General features: G+C 40.4%; 1 protein-coding gene across 8 annotated transcripts in view; it reads left to right on the top strand.

Annotated features, from left to right (window-relative positions):
* Positions 1 to 19,232, top strand: part of UPF2 (UPF2, regulator of nonsense mediated mRNA decay) — a 131,611-nt gene that overhangs the window by 101,406 nt on the left and 10,973 nt on the right. For all 8 annotated transcript variants that reach the window (XM_006098215.3, XM_023761955.1, XM_023761954.1 and 5 more), the window contains 4 exons: positions 3,325 to 3,464; positions 3,841 to 3,945; positions 4,244 to 4,342; positions 8,250 to 8,417. In XM_006098215.3, the coding sequence (XP_006098277.1) occupies positions 3,325 to 3,464; positions 3,841 to 3,945; positions 4,244 to 4,342; positions 8,250 to 8,417 (512 nt within the window). The remainder of the gene's footprint in view (positions 1 to 3,324; positions 3,465 to 3,840; positions 3,946 to 4,243; positions 4,343 to 8,249; positions 8,418 to 19,232) is intronic.

Here is a 19,232-nt window from a genome sequence, read left to right on the forward strand (position 1 = left end):
CTGCTCTGTGTGTGACGGGGTAGAACCATAACCTCCCCATCGGCCCTGCCCTGAGTGTGACAGTGGCGGCACCCCAAACCCCCTGATTCGCCCTGCTCTGTGTGTGACAGGGGGCGGTGCCCTAACTCTCCTATCGGCCCTACTCTGTGCGTGACAGGGGGGAGCTCCCCAACCCCCTGATGGGCCCTGCTCTGTGCGTGACAGGGGGCAGCGCTCCACCCCCCTGATTGGCCCTGCTCTGTGCGTGACAGGGGGTGGCACCGCAACCTCCCCACATCAACCCTGCCTTGAGTGTGACAGGGGGCGGTGCCCCAACCCCCCAATCGGCCCCACCCTGAGCGTGACTGAGGGTGGCATCCCAACCTCCTGATCCGCCCTGCTCTGTGCATGACAGGGGGCGGCGCCCCAACTCCCCAATCAGCCCTGCTCTGAGCCCGACCAGGGGCTGCACCTAGGGATTGGGCCTGCCCTCTGCCACCCAGGAGCAGGCCTAAGCCAGCAGGTCGTTATCTCCTGAGGGGTCCCTTTCTGCGAGAGGGCACAGGCCGGGCTGAGGGACCCTCCCTCCCCCCCGAGTGCACAAATTTTTGTGCACCGGGCCTCTAGTAAATAAATAAAATCCTATCTAATAAAAGACAAAAAGGGTAATTAACCATACCTCCGCTCTGCTTCCCATTGGCTAATCAGGGCAATATGCAAATTAACTGCCAACAAAGATGGCGGCCGGCAGCCACGCAGCTGAAGCGAACAGGAGGCTTGCTTGCTCCAGTGATGGAGGAAGCCAAGGTTCCCGGCCTGCCGCGGCCCAGCTCTGAGCCTGAAAACAACAATGTTTCAATTATAGAAGCTAAACAAACCCCAGATACTTGCTTTCAGCCAGCCGGCTACTGCCTCAGAGCTGGGAGGGCCAGTGACGGCAACAATGTTTCAATTATAGACGGTAAATAAATCTCAGAATAAAAAGAAAGAAAAAAAGGAGAGGCTGGGAGCTTCAGTCGCAGGCCAGCCTGAAAACGGCCCTCAGCCCCTCACCCAGGATGGCCAGGCACCCCAGTGGGGACCTCCACCCTAAACGGGGTGTGGCCAGCCTGAAAACAGCCATCAGCCTCTCATCCAGGCTGGCCAGGCACCCCAGTGGGGACCCCCACCCTGAAGGGGGTGTGTCCAGCTGCAAACACCCATCAGCCCCTCACCCGGGCTGGCCAGGCACCCCAGCAGTACCCCCACCCTGATCCAGGACACCCTTCAGGGCAAACCAGCCAGCCCCCACCCGTGCACCAGGCCTCTATCCTATATAGTAAAAGGGTAATATGCAAACTGACCCTAACAGCAGAAATACTGGGAATGACTGGTCACTATGACACACACTGACCACCAGGGGGCAGAAGCTCAATGCAGGAGCTGCCCTCTGGTGGTCAGTGCACTCCCATATGGGGGAGCTCTGCTCAGCCACAAGCCAGGCTGATGGCTGTCAGTTCAGCGGTGGTGGTGGGAGCCTCTCCTGCCTCCTCAGCAGCGCTGAGGATGTCCGACTGCAGCTTAGGTCTGCTCCCCGCTGGCAAGTGGACATCCCCTGAGGGCTGCTGGGCTGCCAGAGGGATGTCTGATTGCCATCTTAGGCCCAGTCCCCCGGGGAGCAGGCCTAAGCCAGCAGGTGGTCACCCCCGAGGGGTCCCAGACTGCGAGAGGGCACAGGCTGGGCTGAGGGACCCCCCACCCCCGAGTGCACAAATTCTTGTGCTCCGGGCCTCTAGTTAACATATAAAGTCTATTTTTTTCTATGAAAATTAATAAGTAGTAGGTAGAAAATATTTAAGTTAAATGGAATTTAAATCTGTGACACCAACTTTCTTCCTCAGTATTATTTTCCATGTAAAATAGATCTCACTGAGCTTCATCCATCTTCTCAATTTTTTTTAAATTTCCAAACTTGAATGTATCTACTTTAATCACTCTATACTTCTATATTTTTCTGTTTTTTTAAAAAATGTATTTTTTAAATTCAGAGAAAAAGGGAGAGGGAGCGAGAGATAGAAACATCAATGATGAGAACCATCAGTTGGCTGCCTCCTGCACAGCCCCTACTGGGGATCGAGCCAGCAATCGCAATCAGGCATGTGCCCTGACTGGGAATTGAACCGTGACCTCCTGGTTCATAGGAGTAATTTTTTACTTTTATTGGTTGGGTTATTAAAACTCTCTGGGCTTCAGTAGTCCTCATAAAATGGAAGGGTTAAATCACATCATTAGTAAAATTTCTTTCTGCACTAATTGACCAAGATTCTGTGAGTAAATAACTATTTACTAAACACCTACTGTGTATTTATCAATATATGGCCTCTGATAAGTTTTGAATATGCATATAAAAGAAGTTCTTTGTTTTTAAGGGTCTTCTAATCTAATGTAACACTTCTGAAATAATTTAAAAAATATTACATGGTATATATATTCTTAAATGTAAAGTGCTCTTATAAACTCTCCAAGTGCTTTAGAAGCAAGTAGGGGGGAAAGTAATGGAATTTATATTGAGAAGAATATTGATGAGCAAGATTGCAAGGTAGTGTGCTTTTTAATGACAAGAATCTGACCTCACTATAGCAGAAGGCGTGGGAGAAAACATGGGAAAGGGATCCGATGAAGCCATATTATGTGCCTCTTGAAAGTAGAGAAGTAGTTTGGCATTCAGATGATAAGAGGAATTAAGTAGGTAGTGAAATGTGGATGAACATGGGGAGGTGGAAGCAAGTTCAAGCCAGGGAGTTCCCTCAGGAGGAGAATGCTGTTACTGAAGGAAAAAACTAAGTTCTGTGGTGGCACAGCTGCTAGGTGTGTCAACATATTGCTTTGCCTTTCCTTAGTCCTGATTTGCAGACATTCAAATAGATAGTCAAATGTGATTTCTCCATTAAAGTGACAATTTTATATCTTTGAGTTTTTAGAGATTCTTGAAATATTTGATTAAAAAGTGGAACTGAAAAAAAAAGTAGAACTGAGGTACATTTTATATGGCTGAGGTAGCATCTTATGTGCTGCTACTTTTTGCCTTTGTTTTTTTGAGACTGAGATAAACGGTTTGAAGCTCTAGAAAAGGGGAAAATGTGTTTTTTTTCTTTTTGTGACTAAGAAATATGTCAGCTGAAATGAAGTTCTGTTTAATTTTTTAAATGTTTATCAAAATAGTTTAAAATTCTGTTCCTATTTTACTGTTGTTTTGAAAAAAAGTGGCTATTGAATTTTCTTAATACATACTTTTAAATGAAGTGGTATTGAAAACTTGCCTTTATCTTTTTAAAATGTATTTTTCTACTTTCCTCTTACTTCAAGGCCTAGTAAATGACAAAGATTCAAAAGATTCTATAACAGAAGGAGAAAATCTTGAAGAGGATGAAGAAGAAGAAGAAGGAGGAGCTGAAACAGAAGAACAATCTGGAAATGAAAGTGAAGTAAATGAACCAGAAGAAGAGGTGATGACTTTTATTTATAGCAAATAGGTACATTTGTACTAGAGTATTTTGACTATATGAGCAAAAATTTTCTTTATAAAATAAAATCTACCCCTCAGTTGTATTATAGTAAATGTAACTAATAGTATCTCTGATATAAAATCTCTGGATTAATTAAGGGTTTTTAAAAAGTTAATACTGATCATAGGATTGTTTTTATTATTATTATTTAATCAGAGAGGAAGGGCGAGGTATGTAGTAATTGTTGCCCGCTGACTTTGCTCTACATTTGGGAATAATAAACAGTTATACAGATGTTTCAAAATCATTTTAAGGCATGTAAAATGTAATAACCCTTTTCAAAATGTTTTAATCATCTGATGTTAAATAATTTCAGGAGGGTTCTGATAATGATGAGGAGGAAGGAGAGGAAGAAGAGGAAGAGAATACAGATTATCTTACAGATTCAAATAAGGAGAATGAAACTGATGAAGAAAATACCGTATGTATGGCTGAAAATTTGCTTCTTGAAATTGTGCAACATTTTCATAGTATTTCAGTTTTAGCCACCAAAGTTCATTTCTTATAATTATTGAAAACTATTTCTTTAGGTATTTATTTTCAATTTGTTTTCCTAAATACTTTTCTTTAACAAGTTATTTTAATATTTAATAATGTTATATATTTTACTCATTCCTTAAGTATGTTAAACAAGTTATCAATACAAAAGGCTCTGTTGTACAAAACATTAATGTTACAATTTCTGGTCTTATTTCTTGGTTTTGTTTTATTTTAATAAGGAGGTGATGATCAAAGGAGGTGGACTTAAGCATGTACCTTGTGTAGAAGATGAGGACTTCATTCAAGCTCTGGATAAAATGATGTTAGAAAATCTTCAGGTATGAAATGTTGCTCTAGTCCAAAATATCTTCTCAGTACAAAACATTGCAGCACATTCAGTTCTGGTTAATAGGAGGGTCTCTACTATCTAAACATTTGCCTCTGCAGCATTTTCCTTATTTGTACAGTTTGCAGCTGCCAGTACTTGCATTTCATGTCCTGATTTGTAACTTCCTTTAAGATAGTGTGGGGATAAATGTAGTAAATATAAGACCTGGAATAGAGTAATTTTATTGTACCAACTTTCACCTTTTCTTCCTGAATCATCTCTAAGACCCTTTACTTGCAGTTTGTTTAGGAGTCATACTTTGCAGAAGATAAGTATTTAGGGAAATTTAATTTTGTAAATTCCTAAGTTTGATATATAATTTGAATAACAGAAATATTTAAAGGAATATTAGTTATTTGATGTTTAAAGAAGTGTTAATTGTTTAATGTATTCATGACATTAATAGACTGGATTTTAGAAAAAGCTCCATCATCCCAGTAATTTAGAGTAATGATGTCTTCCTATAGAGTTGAAATCTCATAGACTGTTTACTTTAGCCCTATACGTTGTAGCTGTTGTTAAACACTTTGGTGACTTGACAAGAGTGCCTTTGTTGGAATGGTGGGCTGAAAGCTACTTGGGGTGGGCTTAGTGGAAAATGAGAAGGGAGGAGGTGAAAATGATGGATAACAGATGTAGCTAACTCTTAAGGAGTTTTACTAGAAAGGGAACAGAGTTAAAAGAGGAGAATTGTTATTGAGATTAAAGATAGTAGAGTCTGTATATTGGTGGGGAATAATCCTTTAGAGAAAAAATAATGGATTTTACTTTTATTGATGCTACTAAAGCTGAAAGCTATGATAATGTACAAATTACTATTAAAGGGATAGTAGGCCAATTTGCTTCTTGCTACCTATATAAAAATTTGTTCATATATCTAGAAAGCTCTTAATTTATTAAATAAATCTTATTCATTTCACTTAGGAGCACAAATCAAATAAAACAATCATTATAATCTATACTCCATGTGATAAGATAATAAAACAATTCACTTCATAAAGTAACTTTTCCTATCTTAAATGAGTCAGAAGCCACTTACTTATTCATTTGTCTAGCAAGTATTTATTGAGCACCTACTGTGTACTTAAAACACTGTGCAGCAACAGGTTTACTACAAAGTAGTATCTAAAAACAGACCTGCTTTCTACTCAGAGAATGTAGTTTTATGGGGAAGGTAGATATTTAACAACTAAACAAACACATACTTTCAAATTGTGATAAATATTCAAGAATTAATAGAACAGTGCTTTGGTAGAAAGTAAGGGAAAGAGCCTTCTTTAGATAAGATAATCAGGGAAGGCATCTCTGAGATCATGACTTTTATTTTTAAAATAATTTTATGGGGTATATATAGGAGATTTTAAAATATATATATATATTTCTATTGATTTCAGAGAGGAAGGGAGAGGGAAGGAGGGAGGGAGGGAGAGAGAGAGAGAAACATCAATGATGAGAGAGAATCATTGATCAGCTGCCTCCTGCATATGAGAGAGAGAGAGAGAAACATCAATGATGAGAGAGAATCATTGATCAGCTGCCTCCTGCATGCCCCCTACTGGGGATCCAGCCTGAAACCTGGGCATGTGACCTTGACCAGAATTGAACCTGGGACCCTTCAGTACACAGGCCGACGCTCTATCTACCAAGCCAAACCGGCTAGGGCTGACTTTTAGAAAAGACAGGTAAAATGGAGTCATTTAGGTGAAATAGGGAAATGATTTGTTGAAGTTCCTAGGCAGAAAAGAACTAGGTCAGTATTAATGGAACATCGTCAATCTGTGGTAGGGTGGCACAGCATGAGAATGGATTATTGAACGGGACACCTTTGGAGTGGTTTAGCCATATATGGAGGTGCCTCAAACAAACTAAAGCAGGGAGACTGATCAGGGAGGCTGTTGTGCTATGTGACATGATGGTCATCTGTCTTGATAATGCCAGGGCATCTGGAGAGAAGTCTGGATTTGAGCTAGATTTATTTGGTGCTTGATTGGATAGTGGTATGGGGGATGAAGAGTCAAGGATGACACTCAGTTTTTTTAGCTTGGGCTACTTGCTAGTCTCTCTGACAGTCAACAGGGGCAGAGTGAGCAGGCATTCCACTTGGCCATGGTAAGTTTGAGAAGCCTGTAGAGATGTCTGGAGATCAGAAGAGGAACATAAATGGAGTGGTTGTGAGAGCATATTTAAAGCCATGCAATGCCTGAACCACTCCGGTGTAAAGTGAGGAGAGTAGAGAGAAGCAGATTCAGAGTTGAGCCTTCAGGAACCCCAATGTGTAATCCTATATAATAAAAGGCTAATATGCAAAATCTACTATACAGCAGAATGACCGGTTGCTATGATGCGCATTGACCACCAGGGGGCAGACACTCAATGCAGGAGCTTCCCCCTGGTGGTCAGTGTGCTCCCACAGGGGGGCCGCTGCTCAGCCAAAAGCCGGGCTCACAGCAGGTGAGCGCAGCAGTAGTGGCGGGAGCCTCTCCTGCCTCCACGGAAGCGGCAGCGCTAAGGTTTTCTGACTGAAGGCCTAAGCCATCAGTCGGAAATTTCCGAGGGCTCCCGGACTGCGAGAGGGCACAGGCTGGCCTGAGGGACCCCTCTCAACCCCCTGAGTGCACGAATTTCATGCACCGGGGCTCTAGTTTATAGATAATTTACAAATCAAGATTCATCTAACATGATCCTTTCAAGTTTTAAGTAAAAAGTTTATAAATCTTATGAACCTAGGAGAACATCAAGCAAATTCTAACAAATTAGAACTTAGAAATAAAAAACAATAAAATCTTACACCTTTATTACCATTTTGCTTGATTTGCAAGTCTCTTGCAAATATTGAGCCTTTATTAAAAGACTATTTAAATTGTAGTACAGCCATTTGGAAACCTTCATGGCTTTTCAGCATTACCTGCTTAGCTTTGAATAATCATATTTAGCTTTTTCCTCATTTGTGCTCCATTCATCAGACATAGAGGTTTATTTGGAGTTCCCTAAATGCACTGTGCTGTTTCATATCCTTATTTTTGCACCAGTTTTTTCGGTGCCTAAATTTCCTCCATATCCCATCTGCTTAGAAGAAGTCGTATGAAGTCTTTAATGTTCTCAAATGTCCCGTTTTTATTCATTTGTTTGTGAAATCTCAGCACCTATCTATCCATTCCCAATCAGCCAACTCCATCTCCAGCACAGCTTACTAGTATATAACTTGGATGAATCATATTAACGAGTTCTTTGAGAGTAGAGACTGTTCTTTTAAATATTAATATCTCCAGCCTAACACACTAAGTCTTCAGTGAAGGTTTGTTTAAATAAATTGGTTGATAAATCTAGTGTAAATGTTAAAAATAATTGATATTAACAAGCAGGAACTTAATGTGAGCATTAATAGATTCCATTTATTTGGAAATTTGAATTGAGTACTTGCTGTGTGTAAAGCATTGCTATAGAACACTAGGGAAAAGGGCATATACAGTGATGAAACCCACCAGTCTTGTGGGGAGAGTCACAAATAAACAGGCAGTTATGACACGAAAATTATGAGGGAAGGTGAATGCTGTGATTATGAATGAAAGGGCACAGTACATTAGAGGAACAGGGGAATTTAGTAGAAGCAACAACATTGTGTGTTTGGCATGGAGAGGCTGGAGTGACAACCAGGAGCCAAGTCACAGTTCTTCCAAGACAGGTTAAGGGTTTGGGGGCCACGCAAGACAGTGGTTTCATCTGCATTTCACAAAGATGACTCAGACTCTAATTATTGTGTTTTAAGAAATATAACACTTTATGAATCGTTTGCAATTTATATTGACATATGTCAGTGTGCCTTGGAGTATTTATATTCTTTCATTTCTGTCTTTAAGCAACGAAGTGGCGAATCTGTTAAAGTACACCAACTTGATGTTGCTATTCCCTTGCATCTCAAAAGTCAGCTGAGGAAAGGGCCCCCACTTGGTGGTGGTGAAGGAGAGGCAGAGTCTGCAGACACGATGCCATTTGTCATGTTAACTAGAAAAGGCAATAAACAACAGGTAAGAAACTGCCCACTGTATTCATAATTGTTATCAAATATAAGGAGTAACTATATTTTTTAGGTTCTAAATTGTTTTTTTGCCTACAAGGGGAAAAGAGTTGGAAATATTAAGTGGTAGAAATAATTTCATCTAGTATATATTCAGAAGACACATCTCTGACTTGTACAGAATGGTATTTTTGAATGGAAAGGACATTTATTTCAGTAGGGAGGGTTCCTAAGTATGCTCATAATGGGAAAGGAAAAGATGACAGATACATCTCAAAAAAATGCTCAGGCCCTGCCCAGATAGCTAAGTTGGTTAGGGCGTTGTCCCTATACACCAAGGTTGTGGATTCCATCCCCAGTTAGGGCATATACAATAATCAACCAATGAATGCATAAATCAGTGGGACAACAAATCGATGTTTCTTTCTCTCTCTCTCTCTCATATCTCTCTCTCTCTCTCATATCTCTCTCTCTCTCTCTCTCTCTCTCTCACACACACACACACACACACACACACACACACACCCTCTTCCTCTCTTTAAGAAATAAAATGGGTAAAAATTTTAAAAAATGAAATAGGTTGATAATGAAAAAAAAAAGGAAAATTCTCAATTGTCACAGTTTTTCTTAAAAATAATTGTTTTTTTGATCATGAATGCTTCTCCATTCTCCTTAGATTGCTTCCCTCTTCTTTCCTGTACTTCACAGATGACCCTCAGAATCATTTCCCTGACTACTAAGCTGTTACTTCAGGGATTCATACATTGACAGCTTACATCCTGCTGAGGGAGATAGACAAACATCATATACTTGCAGATAGTGAAAAGTGCTATGAAGAAAATAAAGCCCAGCTCTCAGACACAACTCTAAGATATAGCATGCATTACCAATGCTGTAAGAACATTTTTGAAATCAAGCTGTTGCTTAGAGTTGATGGAATCTTGTGATAATTGACAGCATTTTCTTGTTTAGTGGTATGTAAAATAATCTTCTAATAGAATCTTAGATTCTATGAAATAGGGTAGCTACCACAGCTTATCTTAGAGTTCAATACCTGGCTCCCACACTCATTCAAATAGTCATTTAACAGATATTTATTGTTTACTTGCTACACACCATGTACATTTTATGTGCAGAACATAAGGCAGGCAAACAAAGTCCCTCCTCTCTTGGGAGATTTCTTTCTATTTGTGGAAGGCAGACAATAAAATACATAATGTCAGGTTGGTAAATTGCTATGAAGGAAAATAAAGCAAGATAAGAGGATAGAAAGCGACTGGGTTGGGCCATGAGAGGGAGATTGCTAATTTAGGTGGATGATCAGGGAAGACCTCTAATAAGGTATCACCTGTAATGGAAGGGATATTCTGTTCCCTCCCTACCAGTGCACTCTCAAAGAGATGATTGCCTAAATTTTATCTCTGCTTTTGTCATGTAATATCATAGTTACACAAAGGATCAAAGTTGCACAGTATACCATTATTTTGCTGTAGTGCAGGTAAATCTTGTGATTCAAGAACTATATGCTAATTAGAATGTGGAATGAACGCTGGAAAGGATTTATATCATGACTCATTTTAATAGTTAACTTCGACTTAGGTTCAGAGCTCTGTTGTAACTTTTTCAGACACTGTCCTCGTAATTCCTTTCCAGCCATAAGGTCTTTCTTCATCCTTCAATTACGGTGCGTTCAGGAAAGTTTCACCCTGTCCTATCCTCAGGTCAAAGTTCAACTCTCGTCTGTCCTCCACTCATTCTCTGGAAAAATTAGGAATTCTTTGAACTTTGCACACCTGCTGTCCTCAGTGCACATGGAACTGCTAGTTTACCACAGTTAACAGGATACTCAAAGTTCAGACTTTTTGCTTTTCTTGGGACTAAGTTCTCTGTGTTCGACTTTTCTATTTCTGTCATCACATTTTAGGTCTGCTTCATTTTATTATTTTTTGAAAGCTTTCAGTTCTTAATACCAGATGTTTGGGCGCCAAAAAAGGGGTGTTTTTGCCTTCCCTCCCCTCCCCTCGCCTATTTATCCCCCTATACCCTCTACCACCTACCCTCACCCCCAATCACCACACTGTTGTTTGTGTCCATGAGTTCTTTCTCTATTTTTTTCTTTTTTGCTCAATCCCTCTATCTCCCCAACATCCTTGCCACACAGCAGAACTGTTTGCCTGCTTTTTATGAGTCTGTCTCTATTTTGCTTGTTAGTTCAATTCATTAAATTCCACACATGAGTGAAATTATATGGTGCTTATCTTTCTCTGACTGGTTTATTTCACTTAGCATAATACTCTCCAGGTCCATCCATGCTGTTGCAAAGAGTAAAATGTCCTTCCTTTTTATGGCTGTGTAGTTTTCAATTGTGTAAATGTGCCATCGCTGTTAAAAAGGTGTGTTTTTTATTGTGAAGGGCAGTACATACAACTTCAGTTAGCAATACCTTGGTTCCTATTCCCTTGCAGCTCCTGCAGCTACTGAAGGACTATCATTACACAAGAGTAAATAAGTTTTTCATTTGTCCCTCCATTTTGTGAGGCACACATGAAAATTCATTATACCTTTGTCATCTTGTTTACCCCATATGACCTTTTCAGAATGGATAGGCATAAATGAAATAAAAACCTGTCTTAAAAATACTTTTGAGCTTTGAACAATAAATTTATTTCAGCAGATTTAAATTCTAACTCATATGGTTCAAAATAAGACAGTGTGCTTATTTCTTAGAAGGAATATTTTTAGTTTAAAGTGGGTAGATTATATACTGTGTAACCCATGTAACTTTATACAAAATGAGTAGAAGTCCTTCTTAAAATGTAAAATTTTGTTTAATTTTTAAGGAAACAGTTTTATTGAACTTTATTAAAAAACATTCTCAAACATGAAGTGAGAGTTCAGAGTACTTGGTTATTAAGTACATTTTAAACTCAAACTTTATTTGGAATTTTGGAAAATCTTCAACTTTGTGAACATTATTTGAAGAAACATCACTGGTCTTTTGTGGTCTGAAAAAGAAAATATATTTTGTTCAGATTTTTATTTCTTTATTTGAGTTTTGGGTGTTGGCCCTTTTGGTGCAACGGTTTTTCTAGAAATGTGAAATGTGTTGCCTTTATAGGAATCTTTGGTTCTTAAGTGAAAGATCTCTTTGTGCACAAATTTGTGCTCAGAAATAACTTCCTCCTGTAGTCATTAGGAAAACAAAAATTTATACCATTGAGGTAAGTAGGTAGAAAGAAAGAAGGATAATTCTATTGATAATTTATTTCTAGGTTTAAATGTTTATAAATTAGAATACTGAGTTGAAATAAAATGTTTTGATTACTAAAATGTTTTAAATTAATAAAATCATGATGTTTTAAAGCTATTTAATTATTTTAAACAAATGCACAATATATTATAGTTTAATGCTTGTAAACAACCCTTTTTTTCAGTTAATATTTAAAAGGAATCATTTGTTTTACATGTCTTTTGACTGGAGTAATTGATACTATCTGTCATAGTAACTTGGGATTATGTATATGTATTTGGATACATATATGTATTTTTTCTCAATTTCAGCTACAGTTATGAAGTAGCTTTATTTTTAAATTTATTTACTTTTAATATATTTGTATTGATTTTAGAGAGGAAGGGAGAGAAGGGGAGAGAGATAGAAACATAAGTGATGAGAGAATCATTGATCATTGATCGGCTACCTCCTGCACACCCCACACTGGGGATTGAGCCTGCAACCTGGGCATGGGCCCTGACTGGGAATTGAACCTTGACCTCCTGTTTCATAGGTCGATGCTCAACCACTCAGCCACGCCGACTGGGCTAAATTTATTTTTTATTGTTGACAGTTTTATAAATGTCCCCCATTTCCCCCCACTTTTCCTCCTCCACCCAGCCCCTTTCCCCACCCCAGGCCTTCACCACACTGCTATCTATATCCATGGGCTATACAGATATGCATATAAATTCTTTGGTTAATCTGTTTCTGTCCCCTCCACACACCTCCCCTCTGAAATATGTCAGTCTGTTCCATGCATCCGTACCTCTGGACCTGTTTTGTTCATTAGTTTATTTTGTTAATTGAAGTAGCTTTAAAATACAGTGTAAATCACCATTACCCATTATCATATTCCAGGAAATCTAGTTGAGTGACTATAGTTTTTGCCATCTAATTTGCTATAAAGTAGTACCTCTCTTTTAAAAGTATCTTTAGCAGCTTTATGGTAAAGGCACTTGGAGAGGGTGGCGTCAGGAAATTTGTCTCTTGTGCTCCCTGTATTTATTGTATTTATTACTGTCTCTTTTCTATTCTTTTAAAGCATATACTACTTGAGAACTTTCCCTTTTGTAAAACTTGTGTCAGGTCATAAAGTGTTTTTGTCTTTTATTTATAACTAGAGGCCCGGTGCACGAATTCATGCACTAGTGGGGTCCCTCAGCCTCGCCTGCAGGATCAGGCCAAAACCGGCTCTCTGACATCCCCTGAGGGGTCCTGGATTTCAGGAGTGCGCAGGCCAGGCCGAGGGACCCTATCGGTGCATGATCGGGGCCGGGGAGGGATGCGGGAGGTTGGCCAGCTGGGGAGGGACCGTGGGAGGGCTCCAGGGCGTGTCCAGCCCATCTCGCTCAGTCCTGATTGGCCAAACCCCAGCAGCAAGCTAACCTACCAGTCAGAGAGCGTCTCTCCCCTGGTGGTCAGTGCACGTCATAGCGAATGGTTGAACGGCCTTAGCATATCATTAGCGTATTACACTTTGATTGGTTTAACAGCCGACTGGACACTTAGCATATTAGGCTTTTATTATATAGGACTAGAGGCCCGGTGCACAAAAATTTGTGCACTCGGGGGTAGGGGATCCCTCAGCCCGGCCTGTGCCCTCTCTCAGTCTGGGACCCCTCGGGGGTGACCACTTGCTGGCGTAGGCCTGCTCCCCGGGGGACTGGGCCTAAGATGCCAATCACATCCCTCTGGCAACCCAGCAGCCCTCGGGGATGCCCACTTGCCAGCAGGGAGCAGACCTAAGCTGCAGTTGGACATCCTTAGCGCTGCTGAGGAGGCAGGAGAGGCTCCCACCACCACCGCTATACTAGCAGCCATCAGCCTGGCTGTGGCTGAGCAGAGCTCCCCGCTGTGAGAGCACACTCCACCAGAGGGCAGCTCCTGCATTGAGCGTCTGCCCCCTGGTGGTCAGTGTGTGTCATAGTGACCAGTCATTCCCAGTCTTTCTGCTGTTAGGGTCAGTTTGCATATTACCCTTTTACTATATAGGATAGAGGCCTGGTGCACGGGTGGGGGCTGGCTGGTTTGCCCTGAAGGGTGATCCGTATCAGGGTGGGGGTCCTGCTTGGGTGCCTGGCCAGCCTGGATGACGGGCTGATGGCTGTTTGCAGCTGGTCACACCCCCTTCAGGGTGGGGGACCCCACTGGGGTGCCTGGCCAGTCTGGGTGAGGGGCTGAGGGCCATTTTCAGGCTGGCAGGTGACTGAATCTCCCAACCTCTCCTTTTTTTCTTTTTTTTATTCTGGGATTTATTTACCTTCTGTAGCTGTCACTGGAGCTGAGAGCCGGCTCCAGCTCTGTGGCTGTGGCTGGCTGAAAGCAGGTATCTGGGTTTGTTTAGCTTCTATAATTGAAACTCTGTTGCCATCACTGGCGCTCTAAGCTGTGAGCCCGCTGGTGGCTGAAAGCAGGTTTCTGGGTTTGTTTAGCTTCTATAATTGCAACATTGTTGCATCTGGAGCTCAGAGCTGGGCTGCGGCAGGTGGGGAACCTTGGCTTCCTCCGTCACTGGAGCAAGCAAGCCTCATGTTCGCTTCAGCTGCGTGGCTGCCAGCCGCCATCTTGGTTGGCAGTTAATTTGCATATCTCGCTGATTAGCCAATGGGAAGGGTAGTGAAGTTACGGTTAATTACCATGTTTCTCTATTATTAGATAGCATTATTTCCCTTTAGAAGATACTTAACTATCTAGAAGAAATTGTTAGTCTTAGAAATGAATAGAAAGTCTATATTTTTCACATTTTTTATCAGATCATTCCAGAATTTATTTTGCAATATTTTATGCTGTTTCATTAGTATGCTTAGTACCATCATCGTTAGGCTTGGCGTTACTCATTTATGAAGGAAATTTTAAATGTTGTTCTCAGGAACCTCATAAGAGGGAAAAATGGCCACTCTATTTTCTTTCTGAGTGTGTTAATATGACAGATAAAAGCATATTAGAATTGCAGCTTGTGATTTCATGGTGATCAAGAAATTATCCATCTACATTTCTTTTTTTTTTTTATTAAATCTTTATTGTTGAGATTACATTTGTTCCTCTTTTTTTCCCCCCCCATAACTCCCCTCCTCCCAGTTCCCGCCCCACCCTCCGCCCTCACTCCCCACCCACTGTCCTCATCCATAGGTGCACGATTTTTGTCCAGTCTCTTCCCGCATCTCCCATTCCCCTTTCCCCCCCAAGAATAGTCAGTCCATTCCCTTTCTATGTCCCTGATTCATTATAATTACCAGTTCATTCTGTACATCAGATTATTTATTCACTTGATTCTTAGATTCACTTGTTGATAGATGCATGTTTGTTATTCACAATTTGTATCTTTACCTTTTTCTTCTTCCTCTTCTTAAAGGATAACGTTCAGCATTTCGTATAATACTGGTTTAGTGGTGATGAACTCCTTTAGCTTTTCCTTATCTGTGAAGCTCTTTATCTGATCTTCAATTCTGAATGATAGCTTTGCTGGATAAAGTAATCTTGGTTGTAGGTTGTTGGTATTCAGCACTTTGAATATTTCTTGCCATTCCCTTCTGGCCTGCAGTTTCTGTTGAGAAATCAGCTGACAGTCGTATGGGTATTCCCTTGTAGGTAATTGAGTCTCTTTCTCTTGCTGCTTTTAAGATTCTCTCTTTGTCTTTTGCTCTTGGCATTTTAATTATGATGTGTCTTGGTGTGGTCCTCTTTGGATTCCTTTTGTTTGGGGTTCTCTGCGCTTCTTGGACCTGTAAGTCCATTTCTTTCACCAGGTGGGGGAAGTTTTCTGCCATTATTTCTTCAAATAGGTTTTCAATATCTTGCTGTCTCTCATCTTCTGGCACCCCTATAATTCTGATGTTTGTACGCTTGAAGCTGTCCCAGAGGCTCCTTACACTATCTTCGTATTTTCGGATTCTTTTTTCATTTTGCTTTTCCGGTTGGGTGTTTTTTGCTTCTTCGCATTTCAAATCTTTGACTTGATTCTTGTGCTCCTCTGGTCTGCTGTTGGGTGTCTGTATAATATTCTTTATTTCAGTCCGTGTATGCTTAATTTCTAGTTGGTTCTTTATCATAGCATCGAGGGTCTCATTAGTTTTCGTGAGGCTCTCATCAAGTTTATTGGCAGCTTCTAGCACATTATTGCAAGCCCTCAAAATTGCGTTTTTTAGCTCTATATCCTCCATTTCTGTCATGTTTTTTTGTCTCCGCATTTTTTATGCTTTCTTGGTGCACCCCTTTGTGGTCTTTGTGCGCAGTCTTGTTCTAGTTGAGCCTTGATTGTTGTAGTTAATACTAGAGGCATTTGACCACCAGGCCGACTGGCTGTGAGAATCACCTGTGTCTGCGGCGGGAAAACTTCTGTCCTCTGGAGAGGTGCTAATCTAGCCTTTGCCTGAGGCGATCCGGCAAATGGCTCTGCGCAGGGCTTGGGCTGGTCGGGTCGCAGGGGATCAACAGGGCGGGCGGGGGGAGCAGTTATGGCTGCTCTCAGTCCCGTTCCCAGAGGCTCTGCTTCTCAGAACCCCAGCAACCGCTGCAAACCTCGGAGAGAAAGCTGCCCTCACGTTCCAACTGATGCCAGACAATCCCGCTTCTCCCGTTTGAGTCTGAGTCCCTAGAGACTCGCCCTGATCTGGAGCTCAGAGTCTGAGACTCCCTCCTGATTGAAAACGACAACCGCGCCCTCAGCCACCAGCCCGCTTTGCGCGCGCACCACCGTACCTTTAAATTTTCCACACTGCGCCTCCTCTAAGCCTCGTAATGCTGTTGTCTTTCCTTCTAGTTGAAGAGTCTCTCCTCAGCCAGCCTTCCTGTGGTTCTGGGTGATGTCCGTTCCGTCTTTTAGTTGTATTTTTGAAGTGGTTGTTTGCGGCAGCAGTCTCCGGTGTTTACCTATGCCGCCATCTTGGTCTCCTCCCCATCTAGATTTCTTATTGGGCTGGTATGATTGAGTACTTTGTAAAACAGTACTCTGTCACTCGTTCTGTGTTTGCATATATTTACCCTTGCCATCTCAAATAAGTCATCTTATTTGATACTAGGAACAGAGAATGTCTTAAAAGCTAATAGATATTTTATATTTTACTGAGTCAGTACTCTACGGTGCCTAGAATTTCTACCATAATAAAAATAATAAAGTAATTGTGATAAGATCAATAAGTTAAAATCTATTGATTTCATACTATACTATAGATGTTCTTTTATATGCAATTATATCTTTTTTTTTAAAATATATTTTATTGATTTCTTACAGAGAGAGGGAGAGGGACAGAGAGTTAGAAACATCGATGAGAGAGAAACATCGATCAGCTGCCTCCTGCACATCTCCCACTGGGGATGTATCCGCAACCCAGGTACATGCCCTTGACCGGAATCGAACCCGGGACCTTTCGGTCCGCAGGCCGACGCTCTATCCACTGAGCCAAACCGGTTTCGACTGCAATTATATCTTTAAAATTAATATATTAATTTATGTATCTCTGTCTGTTGATTTATACTAACAAGCTACGTTTTACTTACCTTTACCTCGGATATATCTGCTAACCAGATTTCTCAGTGGTTCTATTAAGAAATTACTTCAAATGCACATTCTGGAAATTATTCTCATAGTTATAGTCTTCCTCTCTAGAATTTGACATTATTCCCTCTTGTGTTATAGTAATTTGGCCCAGCTCTCTTTACAATGTCTACTTTAATGAGGCTTTTATTCTACCAATAGTTTATAGCACCTGAATTTGAAATACAGGTGCAACAGAATGCTTTCCACATGAATAGTGCTGAAAAAAAAAGACTTTCTCTATGAATTATTATGACATTAAGATAACTACTGTTTAACAAGAGTAAATTTATTATGTTTTGTTTCACATATTGGATGCATATAAACTCATTCTGAGCTGAACTTTTTCATTAACTTGGGCAAGTCCTGGCAGATACAGTGCATTCTGCTATAGATCACTACACAGGCCTAAGGACAGGTGTATGGATGAAGTTAAGGATTTCAGTTTCTGCTTGTTGGTTGTCAATCTCATTTTGCTAAGAAGTGATTTTTTTAAAAAGTGACTTGTGGGTTTATTTTGCTCGTTGTTTTATTTTCAGAATGTATAGGAAATAGTGAGGGAGACTGTTATTCTGAACTTTAATACATTTAAATGCATTACTAATAGGTAATATTTATGGAGTACCCATTATGTGCTAAGCACTATCTTGTGCACTTTACATATTTTTTACATACTCATTTAATCCTCACAGCAACCCTAAAAGGTAGTATTGGTCTCCTCATTTTACCTATGAGAGAAAGAACATTCTTAACTGATTAGCTAGGTCACACTAATAAGTGATAGGGCAGAGGTATGAACCCAATCTGACTACAAAAATTCAGCACTGCCCGGCAAGTATGTATTTCACGAAATAATTGATTGTAATGTAGAAATGAAAGGAAACTTGGAGAAGGGGCAGAAAAAAAGATAGTATAGAATTCATAATTGTGAAAGCAGGAAAAATTGACCATCATCAGACCATATACACTAGAATTGGGAAATAAGCAGCCTACAACCAGCAATTTTTAAAGGAGATATGATTCAATAAAATGAGGTGCTTTCTTAAAAAGCTGTGTCCAGGTCATGGGGACAAGTAAGGGTAAATCCCACTGCTTGTGGAGAGGTGTGGGAAAAACACCATTCCTTTCCTTTTTATCAAGAAGAAAGATTTCACCTTGAAAGGGCAAATTAAAGATTGAGTAAAATCACATAGTGTCAAAAGGGATAGTTTATTTATTTTAAATGAGTCCTAGTTTTCAGGCATAAACAAATTATATTCTCAAGGACTGAAAGACTCATAGTAGGCAAATATTTCCTTTTGCAAAGAGCAGGAAAAATAAATTCTGAAAACTATACAGTCCAGTAAAGTTGATGTCAACTTTTAGCGTAATTCTAGATTGGGTTTTAAAATAGATGGTTTTGGTGATTAGGAAAAGAAAATTAAAACTGAAAATATTACTGTATACTCAGTAGAATGGCTAAAATAACCAAGTGTTGACAAGGATGTGCAGGAACCAGAACCCTCTTCCACTACTAGTAGAAGGGTGCAGCCACTTTGGAAAACATTTTCGCAGTTTCTTAAAAAGTAAAACACACTAGCTAGTTCCAGCAGTTTTCATTTAAAAGAAAATAAATGTGTCCACATAAACATTTGTATGTGAATGTACAACTGTATTTGTAATAACCCAAAACTAGAATCACCAAGTGCTATCAACAAGCAAATGGATAAACAAATTGTGGTATATTTATACTAGGGAATACTATTCTACAATAATTCTACAATAAAAAGAAATGAACTGTTGATACATACAACAACATAGTTGCATTTCAGAATCATTGTGCTAAGTAAAGAAGCTGGATAGCGCTGGCCAGCGTTGTTTAGTGGTTAGAGAGTTGGTGTGTGCACTGAAGCACCTCAGATTCAATTCCTAGTCAAGGGCACGTACCTGGGTTGTGGGTTCGCCCCTTGCCCCGGTCAGGGCGCATACAGGAGACAATCAGTTGATAGATGTATGTCTTTCTCTTTCTTTTCTTCCTC

The sequence above is a fragment of the Myotis lucifugus genome, unplaced genomic scaffold (assembly GCF_000147115.1).
Source record: "Myotis lucifugus unplaced genomic scaffold, Myoluc2.0 scaffold_223, whole genome shotgun sequence".
Lineage (NCBI taxonomy): Eukaryota > Metazoa > Chordata > Mammalia > Chiroptera > Vespertilionidae > Myotis > Myotis lucifugus.